At 40.0% G+C, this 17,646-nt stretch overlaps 1 protein-coding gene across 9 annotated transcripts in view; it reads left to right on the top strand.

The window, feature by feature from the left end:
- The window catches only part of LOC124287689 (microtubule-associated protein tau-like), a 131,404-nt gene extending 126,856 nt beyond the window's left edge, over nt 1–4,548 (top strand). For all 9 annotated transcript variants that reach the window (XM_046724208.1, XM_046724207.1, XM_046724200.1 and 6 more), the window contains one exon: nt 1,181–4,548. In XM_046724208.1, the coding sequence (XP_046580164.1) occupies nt 1,181–1,309 (129 nt within the window). In that variant the 3' untranslated portion in view covers nt 1,310–4,548. The remainder of the gene's footprint in view (nt 1–1,180) is intronic.
- The last annotated feature ends 13,098 nt before the right edge of the window (nt 4,549–17,646 follow it).

Here is a 17,646-nt window from a genome sequence, read left to right as displayed (position 1 = left end):
TGTTTCTGTAGTTGAATATTGTCATGAGGTATACAAAATCAAATATTTCACTCTTCATTTGCTATTCAGGTTTACTCTACTGAGTCAAATTTGTGGAAAAATATATGGTTACTTTTTTAAGCCAGTGAAATTAAGAAGCTAAAAACTTCCTAACTAGTCAACCTGGTCTGCAATTTTTTAGACTTTTTCTCACACTAGATTCACACACATGCATATATCTAATGTTGATTAGGGTGACTTCAGCTAATATGAATTTACTGACTGCTCAGCTAATGTTAATGCGGACATTCACCCCAGCAAGCAAGCACCTTCATAGACTTTGCTGGTTTTTGGCAACAAAACTTCACCATGCCAGTAGTGTATTGTCCAGTCATTAGGGACCGTTCATAAATTATGGCTAGAGGGGGTGATGATGATTTTTATGGAGAAGCATGTACAATTTGAATGACCCCCCTAAAATTTATGTACAAAATAAGTGACCCCCCTTGCATGTCATTTACAAAATTAATGACCCCCCTCCCCTTCCCATAATTTCTAAGCATAATTTTAAACATATTTTTATGTACAAAATTGTTGACCCCCATAGTAATGTGGTGTACAAAATTGATGACACCCCCACTCAGTATGTGTGTACAAAATTGATGACCCCCTAAGCTCCCAAGAACAAAATGGGTGACCCCCCTTAAAATCATCATCATCCCCCCTAGCCATAAATTATGAACAATCCCTTAGACGGCATCAGCACTTGATAGATTAGTACTCTACTTCCTCCATCACCCATGAATGCTAGTACATGGTCACTATTTTTAACAAATAAGCCACAGCCTGCTTCCATAGATGGGTAAAAGATTAAACATTGGCAATAGTTCTCATGCCACAATTGTCATTGCCTTGTTGCCATTTTTTCTACACATTGCTTCAATAATAGCAAATATTAGTGTTTGTTCAAAGTTACTTGATGGACTAGGGTTCATTTGACTTCCATGAGTTTTACAAACCTTACTTGACTAAACATGGACAGAGTCACTAAACACTAAACATCCCATGTATTCATGAATGATGGAGGAACATAGTGCATTCAAACCCATAAACTACTGACAATAAACGTGAGGCTGTGAAATATTCTGTTATAATAATAGTTTATTAATTATTATACATGTATTATGTCTTTCTCCTTCAGATTGAAACCCAGAAACTGAACTTCAAGGAGACGGCAAAGGCGAGAACAAAACATGGGATGAATGATGACGGTTCGTCCCGACGCAGTGACAGCATCACCTCTCAAAGTACAGCTGATGGGAGCCAGTGAAATTCCAGACAGAAGTTACCATAATGCACAATTCCTGTAGGAACAAACTGATGAAAGCTATGCGAGGAAGATGACGCTGTCTTTATTGCCTTGTAGCCTGTAGATCAAGGGAGATAACTCTCAGCAAATGGAAGATAACTCATCCTAGTTTTGTGCAAGGGAGAGAGTTCCTGCGTCAAAATGCAGAGAGGCAAGATGTATTTTGAAAAAACATCAACAATTGCATAATTTTGTTACTTTGCCACCTGTATTTGTCATTGACATAACTGGTCTTTGATGGGTATGTTGCAGGACGTGAATGATTAATTAGCTATGTAATTAACCAACTGCTCTTTGTAGTGTTGCTAATACATGTGTAACTCAGGCCTTGGCAAATACTGAGAAAACTGTACCATTGCCAGAAGGTATCATTGAATGTAAAACGGTAACATGGAATGTAAATGTTTAGATAACCAGAGCAAGTTTTGTGTCTTTGCAGAATTTCGTAATACCAGTTTGGTTTGTTGTTACAAAAACCAGTATGAACATGAAGCTTTATTCAGTGACTCAGTGCTAATTAATAGATGCTGCTGCCATCTTCACAGCTGTCCTCAGCGTCTGTCTGCCACATATGAATGCTACTCTAGTATATATATGAAACAATGGTGTATATTTGCTGCATGCAAGGTCAGTGTTGAAAGCAATGTTCCGTGTGGGCACACAAGTCCTCAGATTACAACTGTCTCCCGTGTATGTGTGCATGCCGATTCCAGCTTAAGGCTCTTGTCATGATATGTAATCAAAAGCCTTAAACCTTAGTCATTTGCTTACGGTATAACCTCATCATAAGATTGTATGATATTGACTTAAGGATATTTCCATCCCATTAACACTATTTATTCCATCATGTTGCTGTAAGCTTAAAGTAGCTTTAGAGATCTAGCAAAGAAGTCATCTACTGGTCTTGTCTCATTTTCCCAGAGGTACTTTAAATAAGTATTTCAAATGAATAATTAAAAAAAGACTTAGTATCAAAGATATGTAGCGAAAAATGTTTGTTTTAAAGAAATGACTAAAAAATATGTTTTTAAATAAAATCATTAGAATATAATGTACATGATGATCATTGTAAGTTATAAACTGTGTAACAATTAAGGAAATTATTTAATGTTAGGGTTATTATTGTTAGTGAGAAATGTTAATTATCTCTGCACCTGTTACTTTGTATGCCACATACACAATTCCTCTGTATGTAGTTTACGATGCACAATTTGTATGTTAGTAAATGTTATGGGTAATATAAGAACACTTTGTGTAGAGGTTACACTTAATTATCTTTCTTTGAAAACATACTTGATTAATATGAATCTTTTGTAACAAAAGTACATGAATTTCTTTTGGGCTGTTAAAATGATGAATTTTATTGCACTTTTCCCTTTCTGACCACCATAGTAACTATACAGTTATCAATTAATTATGAGCAATTGAACAAAAGTGTATTCTCTTCTACCTCTGTTATGTTTATGCACCCTTGCCATTTTGAAGTAGGAAGTAGATGGTTATGGAGCCATGTGTATATTTTCCAGGTGCCTCAATCACTAATGCCCTTTGAGCATTGATGCACTGGTTATGATGTGGACATAAGGGTTGTTGGCAGGTGTTTCAGTACCATAATATTCCCAGATTATAATGAGATACTGCAAGAGCAATGTATCTAAAACAAGAGTATGGAGGTATATCTCAAAAAATATTTGAATGGAGTGCTCATTGGAAGCCATTGAGGAAAAATAATCATGTTAGTGTTTTCTATGTGCTTGTTTTGCCTGCTATGATGCTTCTGAGGGTTTTCATTGTTAATGTTACATGACCACATAATGTTTTTCATGATATTTAGTACACTTACTTAAGATGAGAAGCAGATACAATGCTTTTAACCGATGCAGATTTTAGTAAATAGTGCTTGTTATTTAAGAGAACTACAGTTTTACTTTTTAAAACCTTTTAGTTTCATACTCTCTATAGAGATCATTTTTAACTCTTTTGAGCTGTTCAGACCTTTTGCTGACGTTTTTCTTTTCTTTTCCATTCCTCAAACTTTCGTTTACGGGTTTGAGTTTTTGCTCACAGTATCTGCTTCTTCTTCACAGAAAACGTAATGTACTCCATTCTAATCATCCTGTACTTCAGTAATGAAGCTGATGCCTTCATTGTCAAAGCCACAGTCATCTTGTTTTGTGGTAAGCAAGCTGAATTAGATATGCCTGAATTCGTACTGTAAAACTATGTAAGTGCAATGTTGACATGATAGAAATGATTAAAATATTTTTTTGCAATTTTTATTGTAAGTTTGTATCATAATACGACTAAAATACCAAAAATTGTTGGTTTTTTTCCTTCCCTGGCGTCTGTCACCAAAGGACTGCATTTTTTTATAATTACCATAAACTCTTCATAGAAACAGTGAACATACTAATATTTCATGATATATTTAACTAACTGAAACAATGAATACGACTTACTACACAGATAAGCATGTACATTGTGGTTTATATATCAATAATTCATTACAAAGTGAAAGAAATTAAGTGTCTTGTATCAACATGCATGTATTTTAAAGTTATGTATATTGAGTTTTTTATATGCCATTTCATAAAAAACTTCTTTCAAGGTTGCTATTGAGGTAAATGTTTGACATCTTTGTGTACTGCTACATCAACAGGTGTTTGTGAGTCATCCAACTACTGTTTCCTGGAATACTGAAGTCTTCCTCTTGTCGTTACAGCAGATAAACCATCTCAGTGTCTCACTATGTTCATGAATATGTCCATGATAATCAGGGCTCTGTTGAGAGACAGTAAAGTTCAAAGCTGCATAAAACCAAAGTCATTATTATCAGCATTCTTATATACTGCATAATATTGAAACACCATTCTATATTTTAACATTATACATCAAACATTCTGAGATGTCAGTGCTCAGATATTGAACTTCTTTAGGTTATTGTTGGTAAACCTTCCATCCTCCATTAAGTATCAGTCGTCTGTCATGTGTCCAGGTTCTGCAGAATCTAGAATTAAAGCTTAGTGTCTTGACAGAGTTACCTCCCCTTTCTGCTCTGTGATTGGCTGACTATAACCACCCGTTGTGTTGTCCTTGACCTTGTGCTACATGTGTGGTCAGTGTGATGCAAGATGTACACATCCAGCACCTAGCATGGGTGCAGCTGTAGCTACACTGGCCAATAAACATCATTCTTATCATGCCTTGTGGTGTTCTCCTTACCAGCAGTTCCTTGGGTGATTGTGTGAGTGAGTGAGTGAGTTGGGTTTTAACCCGCTTTTAGCAATATTCCAGCAATATCACGGCGGGGGACACCAGAAATGGGCTTCACACAATGTGCCCATGTGGGGAATCGAACCCGGGCCTTCGGCGTGACGGGCGAACGCTTTAACCACTGGGCTACCCCACCGCCCCTTTGGGTATTGTGTGGAACTATTGGTCCAACTGTAGGGTCGTTTCCATCATTGGTGCAACAGATAGGTATGTCAGGTATGTTTCAAATATGTACCCAATCCAAAATCAGAATACAGAAAAGTAGTAGGATGGGTCCATGTTTAATTGCAATGTGGAACTACAGTGCACCCTGGTTATGATTAACCAGTGCACCCAGATTAACTGATCAAACTCATTAAAGCTTTAAGTAGTCAACACATGTGACAATACACTTCCTGCCATCTTCAACGAGTCACTTGCGGCCACATTGGAAGTATCCAGTCATTCAAGGCTCATTACAGGAGACATGCCCTCAATCATCTTGTTGATTGCATAGACAATGCTGTCCCACCAACCATCCTGTTGAGGTCCTACCTGGTTATGATGCCACCTGGATATAATGCCATAGTTTCTTCTGTACAACTGATGGCATTATGACCAGGGTATACTGTAGTTCCTTGACTCTGAACACTAAAGGTTCCCTTCAGGATCGGATCTGCCCTTCTGTTGTATGAGAGTATTACAGCTTACTGTATAGAATGAAAACCAAGCATATGCCATGAGGACTACTCTTCAATATCGTGAAATCTGCAGCATTATCCAGCATACAATCAAAAGCAAGTGAACCAAAATTACAACATGAACATGTTTTGGTTTCGGGTTGAGGAATCTGCCATTTAGGCTACCTTGTTCGGCAGTGTGTTCTGATTTGGCTACAGTACATTATATGTATACTGAAACTTATCATGGGTACATGTCACTAGAGGGCAACTAATATATGCTTGACTTGACTTGAATCGATTAGTGGTTGGGGATGGGTTTTGATTTTCTTTGTTGTTTAATGTTCCAGCTATGACCGAGTCTGGACCAGACAATCCAGTGATCCAGTTTCATGAACATCTTTTGTTTGTTTGTTTGTTGTTTAACGCAGCACTCCAGCAATATTCCAGCTCTGATCGAATCGGGACCAGAAAATATAGTGATCAACAGCATGAGTATCGATCTATGCAATTGGGATAGGAACTGTTGCCTTACTATATGATCTTACTGAACTCAGCGATTGACTGACCACCTAACCCCTATATGTTTGTCATGCAGTAGGAAGCAATGGACTAATGAAGACCAATTCTGCTGCCAGATCTTCTATCTGTAAAATGACCGCCTGGGGTGTTGGTTAGACGTGACTGGTTGAGTGTCATTACACCACGCACTAAGACATTAAAATATGGTACTTGTTGGTCCCTGCCTATAATTAATCAACAAGGACTGGTCGACTCGGAGTCAGTATTCAGTGGGGTATTCCTTCACTGTGATGGTATCCTCAGTGGGCTAGCACTATAAAACCAGCTGTCTGGGCTAGTACAAGCAGCCTTACTTACTGAACGTCTTTTGTATTCTCAGGCATGACATAAAACCCAATTTCACCTCATCTACCTGTAAAAATGACATATTTCATATTTTAAACACTGTTTAGAATATCTGTATCCTTTGGATTCTTACTAATAATGGATGTAAACATCTTAGTATGCTAAGACCTGGATTATTGTCAAAGTGCCCACATGACACAATCTTACTTGTATAATATACTTTTTCAACATCTAGTCATGGATGAGTAGTAAGCTGGACAGGATTTGCTATATTCTGCGTAAAACCAAAATGGGAGTTATACATTGTCAACCATGCAGTGGATCGAACCTGGACTTTTGTGTGGCTAACACTTTAACCACTGGGTCAGGCTGCTGCCAATTTCACCTCACCTCTACCTGTAAAATGACATATTTCATATTTTAAACACTGTTTAGAATATCTGTATCCTTTGGATTCTTACTAATAATGGATGTAAACATCTTAGTATGCTAATGTGCTTGATTATTGTCAAAGTGCCCACTGACACTGTCTTACTTGTATAATATACACTCTTTTCAACATCTAGTCATGGAGTGAGTAGTAAGGTGTCACAGGATTTGCTATATTCGAAAAATATCGCACCAGAAATGGGATTTATACATTGTAACCATGTGGTGGATCGAACCTGGACTTTTTGTGTGAAAAGCGAACACTTTAACCACTAGGCTATCCTACTTCCTCTCAAGTCCTGGAGGGCACATGGGCAACAGGCTGATGACTCCAAGTTACCTGCATTAGTCCCAGTGAGTTAGAGAGTGAGTGTGGTTTTACGCTGGTTTTAGCAATATTCCCACAATATCAGGGCGGGGGACACCAGAAATGCGCTTTACACGTTGTGTCCACTTGGGTAATGGAACCCGGGTCTTCACAGTGAGGGCGGTGGAGTAGCCCAGTGGTTAAAGCGTTCACTGGTCACGCCGAAGACACGGGTTCGATTCCCAACATGGGTACAATGTGTGAAGCCCATTTCTGGTGTCCCCCGCCGTGATATTGCTGGAATATTGCTAAAAGCAGCGTAAAACCAAACTCACTCACTCTTCAAAGTGATGTGTCAACGCTTTGACGATTCGGCTACCCTATTGTCTCTCATTGGTCAGACACCATGGTGGAAACACATGTATCACACAGATGGTGTCATCACTGGGGGAGGTTTTGGTGCTGGGATGCTGGGTTGTGATGCAAGTGGATCCGTGAGCAGTTGGATAGTATCAGTGAGTGTTTTACACAACTGAAATTTCCATGGTAGGGTGACCATCAAACACTTAATGTCCCTAGTTACAGTTGTCATTGGCAAGACGTGGGACATCCAAGTAATTAACGAGATATTTCTTGCATCACACACACAATTATAATTCAGACGAAAGTAGGATTTTAAGTAACATTTATTCCGAATAAGCAACCAAACAACGCGTCGTAAGACTACAAGAATCGTCAGTAAAATGTTCCATTTATCTCAAAATGCCATGATCATACTAATCAGAACAAACAACTACCAAATAAATAATCAGCGTAAACAATATGATTAGTAAAACAGTTTCTTAAAAGCATGTTATAGGTCATCCTCGATAATCTCAAGAGTATACGTTACGATTACTCTCCACTATACCCTGGATTCATCCACGGCTCATTAGTTTATATAGAGCTCGAGGATCTCAAACTAATGAGAGGCCCGGGAACCAGGATGAGGGAGGTAATAAAATCATCGGGCCAAGCTGTGGATGCATCCAGGGTATAGTGACGAGAGATCGTAACGTATACCCTGGAGATTATCGAGGATGGTTATAGATGTATTTAATGCGAACACTGGCTATAAGTTTAAAAAACTTAAATGAAACAGGCCAGTTTCTGAACTTTTCATGAAGGATTACGTGCGGCGATCGAGTAATCATTAAAGACACAACGTTAAAAGCTTTCTTCATTAATATTTTTTTTCTCGAAATTTACGTTTGTCTCCATTAATGGAGGTGAAACCTAAGAAACTAGGTCACTGGTTGCGTCATTACACGTAGTTCAGCCATTCCGCACGATCAATACATACCTCAGAAGGCTTACCATGAACATTTACCAACCGAAAATAAATGCACGTCAAACAAACTACTTTAGAGTACCATTATTACCTAATTGTTAGAATATATGGTTCAAAACCTATTTATAAAGCAACTCAGTTAAAGGGGTTTTTTCAAGGACAGAGAACTATCGCGTTAGGATGAAACACACGTAAAATCACCCACTGCCTAGCCGGTGCCTCAGCACGATAGTAATTGACCTCAATTTTTGAGTAATCATTGATATCTCATTTCTAGTCAATTCCAGCACTATCAAGACAGGGCTCCAGGGGGTTGGCACACTAAGCCTGGCAAATCAAATTTTGTTGAATGTTAATGTATTTAAGTGACTGTCGCCACAAAAAGATGTCTTTCCAGTATAAGTTTGGTGGTGTATCTGTAATTTGGTTTACAAAATCGATGTCAGGAAGATGTATGTTGTGTGAATTGGTCACAGTATTGAAATGTCAACGTTTTGAAAACATATTGTTGTATTTTAATATACTAGGGTAATTGTCAGTGGATTCGTGCATCCATTGGTGATTTCAATATGATATATCTAGTGATACTACCAGATGTATGAGAAATTATTTTTTGATTTAGTCCCGTTAAATTACCACCACCATATCCACCCCCCAAAAAGACCAAAAAAAATAGAAAATAAAATAAATAATAATAAATAAATAAAATAAAATAAAAACCAAAAAAACCCCCAGCAAAACAAACCTATTAAAAACGCCAACATAGATATAAACAACAACAACAAACAATGAGTTTGGGAGTTTGTGCTGGTAACATTATTCCAACAATATCTTGTCGGGGGACACCGGAAATGGGCCTCACGCATTGTACCCATGTGGGGAATCGAACCCGAGTCTTCGCCGTGACGAGTGAACGATTTAACCTGTGATCGGTTCCCAATTGCGTAGATCAATGCTCATGCTGTTGATTACTGGATTGTCTGGTCCAGACTCGATTATTTACAGACCGCCGCCATATAGCTGGAATATTGCTGAGTGCGGCGTAAAACTAAACTCACTCACTCACTTGAACCACTAGGCTACCCCACCGCCCCAACTACGGTTTTATCCAACTCAAAGGGACCATTAACTTAAATTCGTAATAACCGTAGTTCGTTATACGCATTTTGACTGAAATGTCCAGCAAGTGGCCAGGACCCTCAAAGACCCAAACAGTTCCTCATATTCATCAACTCGTTTCAAGCACGTTCGTTATAAAAATACTGTACTGGGCCCTTATTCTCAAAACGTTCGTAGCCCTAAGAATTCTTAACTTTGATCGTAGCCAGTGTGTTAAGAATGGGCTTAAGAAGTTCGTAGGGCTACGAACGTTTCGAGAATAGCTAGCCTGTACGTGTCTGCTATTTATTCAGTAGGTATTCTCTTTGTTGTATGCTTAAAGCGAGCTGAAGAAGGTTCGGAAGAGGGCAATATTTGGTGTGGATGTTTTGCTCAGTTATACAGTACAGAGATCCATCTGTTCTGACCATGAAATAGGATCAAATACTGTGGACAGTCGATGGTGTGGGATACTGTGCGCACTTCCGTAATGTAGTTTAAGTTTCAGTCAGCTAATGCTGCCTCATTTCAGTCAAAAGGGATGATTATCAACGAAACGGACTGATGGATTGATGTAACAAATATATAAGAAGAATAAAAAACAAAACAGCCCCCAAAACACACGCACGAGGAGTATCAGGATTGTGCAAACTAGTTGTCCGGACAATAAAATCATTTTTGCCTTATTAATTACGACCATCCCACAAAACAATTAAAAAACAAATCATTTATGAGCGAATCCCGATTTACTTGGCTCATGTCCGAATCTAGAGTACGAGATGCGACAATTTAACAAAATATATCGATATGGTTGACGGACACGGGTTCCCACTTGAGGACAGACAACCGACATTCAGCGTAGATCGATGCTCATCATGTTGATCACTGAATTGTCTGGTACAGCTTTGAATATTTACGGACTGCCTCCATATGGAAGGAATATTGCTGAGTGTGACGTTAAACAACATATAAACAAACATAAACAACAGAGAATAATCCATTATCTATTCAAGCAGACGTAATGTCAAAATAGTGATGACAATTATACAAACGGATATCTGAATTCAGTGATGACGCGAAATGAGAAAGCATGTCTTACTCAAACGGTAGCACCTGCCACACGCATACACTTTGCACTCACAACGTATTGAGTTAGCAAGATGTTGGCTTTGAATGTCTTCTACAAGGTACAAAGAGAAACTATCCGTGAAGATCCGGGTTAGAATATTGATCTTCAGTAACCCATGCTTGTCGTAAGAAGGCGACTAACGGAATCAGGTGGTCAGGCTCGCTGACTTGGTTGACACATGTCATCAGTTTCCAAATTACGCAGATCAATGCTCACGCTGTTGATCACTGGATTATCTGGTCCAGACTCGATTATTTACAGACCGTGGCCATATAGCTGGAATGTTGCTGAGTGCGGCGTAAAACTAAACTCACTCACTCACTACAAAGAGAAACACCAAAGACATATGTTTATTTTACTACACAGTGGGGGTAATTTTAAGGTTTTGGCCAGACTATTTTCCAGCACTGTTGCCCCCGTCATAAACTTCCTACTACTTTGAGGGAAACTAATTAACCCATTTAAAATGAAAAGGAGCCCCAGTGAGATGGGAGATCCTGAACCTGAGGAAATCTAGACTTGTTTCACTTAGGGCTATAGCATTGCAGGGAGGGCTAGGTGTTGGGAAAATAATGTGGTTCAGGGACTAAGTGTTCCCTAACAGGACATTCCCAAGAAATAACGCTGAAGCCTTACTGTATGTGTACAACGTATTGTCATACTAGTAATAACATACTGAAGGCAAACTCGTAGGATTGGATATATAGTCTAGCATACTGACGGTTTCCTGGCGATAAGAATCATAATCACAAGATTATGTTAAGTAAATAAAAGAGAGTAAACTCACGACTCTGAAAAAAGCTCTGGATGATGTAAATGTTGTATTTGGAAAGTGTGAATATTTTGCGAGATTCCAAATCTGATCAACACACTATACTGACTTACAAGTGTCAGGATCACATATCCAGCACAACACTATCAGTGAACTTGGAGATTTCGCTACATCTGAATTAACGTATTCATTACTGGGACGTGGCATCGGACAAAGCTCGCCAGGCAACTTTCAAAGTCGTCACGAGTTCTCCTCCATTCCTACCTCATGCCTGTTACAATCAGGATTCTGCAATCAACAATGCTTTCAGCAGAGATTTCTTATGGAGAGGGTTTTGTGGTTTCTATCTGTATCATGTTATTTCTGTTCAGTGGAAGATAGGGACGGCGTCGGAAGTTCTAGTCAAGATGATCTCAGAGATTTTCTTTTGGCGACATGTCCAGTTTAATGGTTGCCCATGGCAATATATTGACGCTGTTCGTGGGCAATAACTGGACAGTCCTTACAATGTCCAGTGAAGTCAAGATCCATGAGTTCCGCTCATGGAACGGTAATTGAGTGAATATTGCTTAACGCCAAATCAGCAATGTTGCAGCTTTTCGCGGTCTTAAAGAATGGTAACACAACACGAGGCTGGTTTCAAAATTTCCCATGACGGTCAGTTCAAACTATGACTCGGCATCAACTAACGGTTCAATTTCTTGAATATCAAAAGAGCTGCACCTTACCAATTGCTAACTGTTTGTTCGGCAGTGAGCGTTGTCACGTTCCCTGTTAGCCTTGTGTCCCGTGCCACTGTTTTACTATCCTTATAAACACTGACGTCATGCTTTACGTACAGTACACTGTTTTGTGTTCTTGCATGCTGTTTTACGCCGCACTGAGTAATATTCTCGCTATGCGACGGCGGTCTGTAAAGAATCGAGTCTGAACTAGATAATCCAGTGATCAACATAATAATCATCTCTCTACTCAGTCGGGATACGAGGACATGAATCACTCAAGAAAGCGAGCCTGACCAACCGAAACCATTAGTCGCCTCTTACGACAAGCATGGGTTACTGAAGATCAATTCTAACCCGGATATTCACGGGTGTCCTTCTTCCTAACGTCGTTAAACAACTAAGAAAACATAGCATGCGCAGAATCGCCAAAACGCAGCCGTTTTGGTACATGCTGTCAAAGCAATACAATCACCAAAGACTTTCTGACCTCCCATGAATGTAAACCATTTATACCCACCTCAACCACCCACACCCCACACACCGCGTCTCCTGATCTCGTATGTGTACTACGTGGTAAGCGTCTGTGTACCATCGACATATCGGTTGTATACCACTGTGTCGAACTATCACTCTGTCAACACCAAATACAATGTTTCGCTTTAACCCAAAGAAATATAATGTTTTCAAATGCTTTATTGCTGAGATATTTTCACCTAGACGCTTAATCGTTTTTGCGTCGCGGTTTGTTCATAAAACACTCGTCAACATAGCCATTTCATTCGTTAATACCTTTTTGTCCAATGTTCACACTCAGTCCCCCAGACTCCTGAGTGCGTATATGACCCACAGAGACAAAGTTCTTAAAAACATTATTTCATTTTGCGTTGACTCAGCAAAAATCTGCTTTTCAAGTCCAGATGAAATTTAATTAGAAGCCAATGACGGACTTGAAGCTTTGAAAAAACGCAAATATTTTGTACATCGGCAGTCTTGGATTCATCACCTTGTCTTTTTGTAATTTCAACAAGCTGTCACGCGGCCTGTCCCTGAACGACAAAATTAGCCAGGAATACTGATCCAGCGCAGTATATCTCCAGTGAGTGTGATAAATATCCTTGATCCATTCGGCACAATAGCCTTTTTCATTTTTTTTTTTCAGAAGTTACATCAAGCTCTGATATTTGTTACTTTTAACAGAGAATTGTCTTCGCTCATGGTGTTAGTTTGACTGAACAGCTTCTTATAATCTGTCGATTGTCAAAGCTGTAGTGGCGACTGCGCCCATATTATGTATCATAACAGAATCTAATACTTTGGTTTATCGAGGTTGGTCACAAATGGGTATTCTCCCTTTACAGTATTGCAGGAACCGGGTACGATTACGTAACTGCTCCAAAGATTTTTCAGATTTCTGAAAATGTTCTATTCCCGTTGATACAAAATCGGAAATGCACTTATCCGTCTTGGCTATGCCCGAAAATGATTTTTTTCCAAATACAGTCGAACTTCTTTGTGTCGAAGTTTGAAATTTCAAATTATCCGTTGTCTTGCGGTCAAATTCCGGTGAACTTCTGTTATATTTATCAAATCATCTGTTGAACTATGTATGTCCTGTTTCTCGTTGTCTCGAAATCATTTAGGAGTCCTAAGTATCCATGTTTTCAGTGTTAACAATACTTAGTTCTCGGTAACGTTTTGAATCCATATTTCAATATTATATAGCAATCGAGACGCTAGGGAAAGTTGAATGCCGCGCGGATAACACTAATAAGTGGCTGGAAGTTTGGGACCCGTCAAGATCTGGGTTAGAAATGATCTTCAGTAACCCATAGTTGTCGTAAGAGGCGACTAACGGGATCGGGTGGTCTGGCTCGCTAACTTCGTCGACACAAGTCATCGTATCCCAGTTGCGTAGATCGCTGCTCATGCAATCACTGGATTGTCTGGTCCAGACTCGATTATTAACAAACCGCCGCCATAGAGCTTGAATATTGCTGAGTGCGGCGTGAAACTAAACTAGCGTCCAAAAGAAATGCCACCAAAATAAAAATTATCTTACATTGTCAAAATAATTGCCAATCTGCTGAAAAACGGCTGAAAACACATCCCTCGAACACAACCTGTCTATTCCCAGTGAACAAGTGCACGAGATTTTGATGATTGGTGAGTTAAATGAATTCGCACAGAAAAAAAAGGAAATTGTGCACAAAGTTACCCGTATGACATGAGGGTATAAAACTTGACTAGATTTGTTCTCTCTCATCATGTGACACGATTGAAAGCAGCCAACATGCCTTGATTGACCAAAGAACAGAGGGAAAGAGCAATTGGTATGCTTCAGATGGGCGCAACACAGGAGCACGTGGCCAGGATTATGGGATGCTGCAAGTCCACCATCGCCAGATTTGTCACACGTCACAGACAGAACTGGCAGTACTGCTGACAGACCCAACAGGAAGATCGATATTTACGGGTGCTTCATCTGAGAAACCGCTACCTCACTGTGACGTCATCAAGCAGTGATTATGCAGCAGACAGACCGTAGCAAGACGACTCCGTCAGCATGGTATTCGTGCCTATCGACCTTTCAAGGGCATGACGTTAACGCTCCGACACCGACGTGCCAGATTGAGGTGGGCCAGGACCGTAATGCAGTGGCAGCAGCGAAACTGGCGAAGAGTGCTCTTCAATGAAGAGAGCAGGATCCAGCTCTTCAAATCTGATGGTCGTGTTCGAATCTACCGACGTCGGGGCGAACGGACGGCACCTGCTTGCATCCAAGAAGTGGAGCATTACGGCGGTGGAAGCGTTATGGTCTGGGGTGGAATTTGTGGGGACCAGAAGACAGATCTCGTCATCATCAACGGTAATCTCACCGCACGTCGTTCCATCGACGAGATTTTACGGCCTGTGGTGCTGCCCTACCTGCAACGTCACCCAAGGACTCTGTTTTAACAGGGCAACGCCACACCTCACACAGCTCGGATCACTAGTGACTTCCTCAACCCTAACAACGTCAACCTGCTACAGTGGCCAGCGAGATCACCCTTATCTGCCTCCAATCGAACACCTCTGGGACCAACTGGGGCAGCGTATTCGGAAACGTCAACAGCCGCCATTGACTAGGGACGCTTTGGCAGTTGCCCTGGCGCCGAATCCCTAATGATGACGTCAGAAGGCTCACAAGTTCGATGCCGCGTTAGAACCTGCATCACTGCTAGGGGTGGCCACACACGATACTTAATCATCTGTGTTGTTCAGGACAGTTTAAGACCTTAAAGACGAATCAGCGTTGGCGATCGAATACTGGACACTGCACCCCTGTGTCATCCATGTGCCTTCAGAACACGAACTGTTTCGTTTTTCTAACTGAAAAGTTTCAAGAGCTGTTGCTGAATGATCGTGTTTTACAATACAACACTTCTTGTTACCATCATTTGCTTTTGTTGTGTTTTAGTGAAGAAAACTGTTTGGTGGCGTTTCTTTTGGACGCTGGTTTATAGTCACTCACTGAATGGTAGTTTGGTTCATCACTTGATTGTCTGGTTTGTTTTCCTTGCCATGTAGTACTTTTCACTGAAATTGTGAATGTCGGCCATTGTCGGGTGCTACCGGTAAGGACAGCATGATCTCTGCCAATACTCCACCCATATCACTGAGGCATGAAATGCACGACTTAAGGACTGGCAATCCATGTGTTGATGGCAGTCAACCAAATCGATCAACCTTTTCTTACTTAACTCGTTTCTTAAGGCAGGATATGACTGCTGGGGACGTATGTTAATGACGTATTGACACGGCACGGTCCATTATGTCACTGATAGATTGAACCAGACCAGGGTACTGGAGTTTGAGAGCTGCTGAAGGCGTTACGCCAACGAAAATAATTCGCCTTTTACCCAAGATTAGCTTTCTTAACTGTGAATTTCTAGCGATTGCTTCAAGATGTCATTTAGTGATTGGCCCTTGCTCTACTTTAAACTACTTCAAAGTAGGAGTAATCAAAGCAAGCAAATCATCTGATGTCTCTGAAACAAATATTAAGAACGACAAACAAACCGGAGTTTAACTGAAGATGGAATCCAAAGTAATATATAATTTGAACGCTAGAGATTATTCAGTCCAGCCGTGTCCCGATCCAAGCGCTCCTAGCGCTACGACATTCGTAAGCCTATGGTAAACTGTAGAGTTACGACAGGTCGCAACGTTACGAATGCTTTGTGGATCGGGACCCAGATGATCTGCATATAGCATAGCGTCGGGTAGATGGACAATGGTTTTATGAAGAGAATCTTCAGAGTTAATTCGAATTGTATCATGCGAGTCTTCACTGGGCCGATAAAGCAACATAATGCATGATATTGACCGAGGATTTGCGATGTGCTTTAATAAGAAGGCTCGTGCTGTAACAAATATATGATCATTCTGCCATTCGTGTCATATTAATGTACAGTAAGCTATCGTTATACAAAACACGTTACTAAGGAACTGTTAACATTTTTGGTCGGGGCCTCTTACTTGTTATGTCAGTCGCAACATTTTGATTGTAAATACATGCGGCAAAACCCTTTCCCCATCCATAAGAAATCTCTTCTAAAAGCAAAGTCGATTGTACAATTCATAACTATATCATTGACTGTATCAGAAGTATATATTTGTTTCAGCAGTATTACAGCTGTACGATTTTGTTTGTAAATAAATCGAGTCTGGACCAGACAATCCAGTGATTGTCACCATGCGATACGATGACAGAGCATGTGTTTATAAATCAGTGATGATACCAGGTGCTCGTAAAAAGGTGAGCGTATCCTACCCCACCGGTGGCACCCGTCATAAACATATGTAAAGTCTAGTCAACTGTTCAACTGAAATAATTCGGGAAGGTTTAGTACAAGTCAAAATAGGGAATTGCATCGGGCATAATTTGTCACTGATGCATCAAATTTCGAAATGTCCTCCACATGTTTACCCTAAAGCTACTGTTATAACAAACTAAAAATAGTAGTCCTTTTGAGTTCCTTTAAAATAAGATTATTAAAACTTTAAAAAATCCAGGTTAATCTCCGAGTTTAGATTGATGGTCATTGTAAAAATCTTTTGTGCAAAACGGCTTCAGACCGCTGTGTTGACACGATGAATATGCATATAAAAAGAAGTCCCATATGTTATGTGGCAGTAGAGAGATTGTACAATTCTCTATAATGATAATTAGTGGCAACAAGTGACTGAAAATATGGATTGCTGTCGAGGTCATGTTTTTAACAGGAAGCTGGATCAGAGTTTCGAAAAGTTTCTCGAGTGCGGGTACAGTAACTTGCCAGATTCCGAATTCTTTTTTCAAGACATTGATGGTGTCAATTACTCGACACTCATTCACATGTTAAAGAAGGTGTTGCCTGCAACCAGTTTTATAGCCTTTTGTGATTGTAAAACCTATTTTTATCTCAAGATACTTTATTAATTCGTCGTTTAGCTTATATGGTCTTTTTTACTGATTATCTCTGTTTGTATTAACATTTGTGTTTTGACCAAGGAAACTCACCTGTCATTTTGTCGCATCTGTGTATGTAGGAGGGCGTGGACTCATCTCACAGGTGACACGCTTACCATGTCAGCTTACTGACGGAGTTTGGTCATGAGGACAAGGCGTCCGACTTCGGACAGTCAGAAAGTCCGTGGTTCGAATCCATGCACGGGACTTGGAAATTT

This window comes from Haliotis rubra, unplaced genomic scaffold (genome assembly GCF_003918875.1).
Source record: "Haliotis rubra isolate DU_JTF1 unplaced genomic scaffold, ASM391887v1 Scf404, whole genome shotgun sequence".
NCBI lineage: Eukaryota > Metazoa > Mollusca > Gastropoda > Lepetellida > Haliotidae > Haliotis > Haliotis rubra.
The sequence above is the reverse complement of the archived record's forward strand: the minus strand, read 5'-3'. Positions and strand labels throughout refer to the sequence as shown.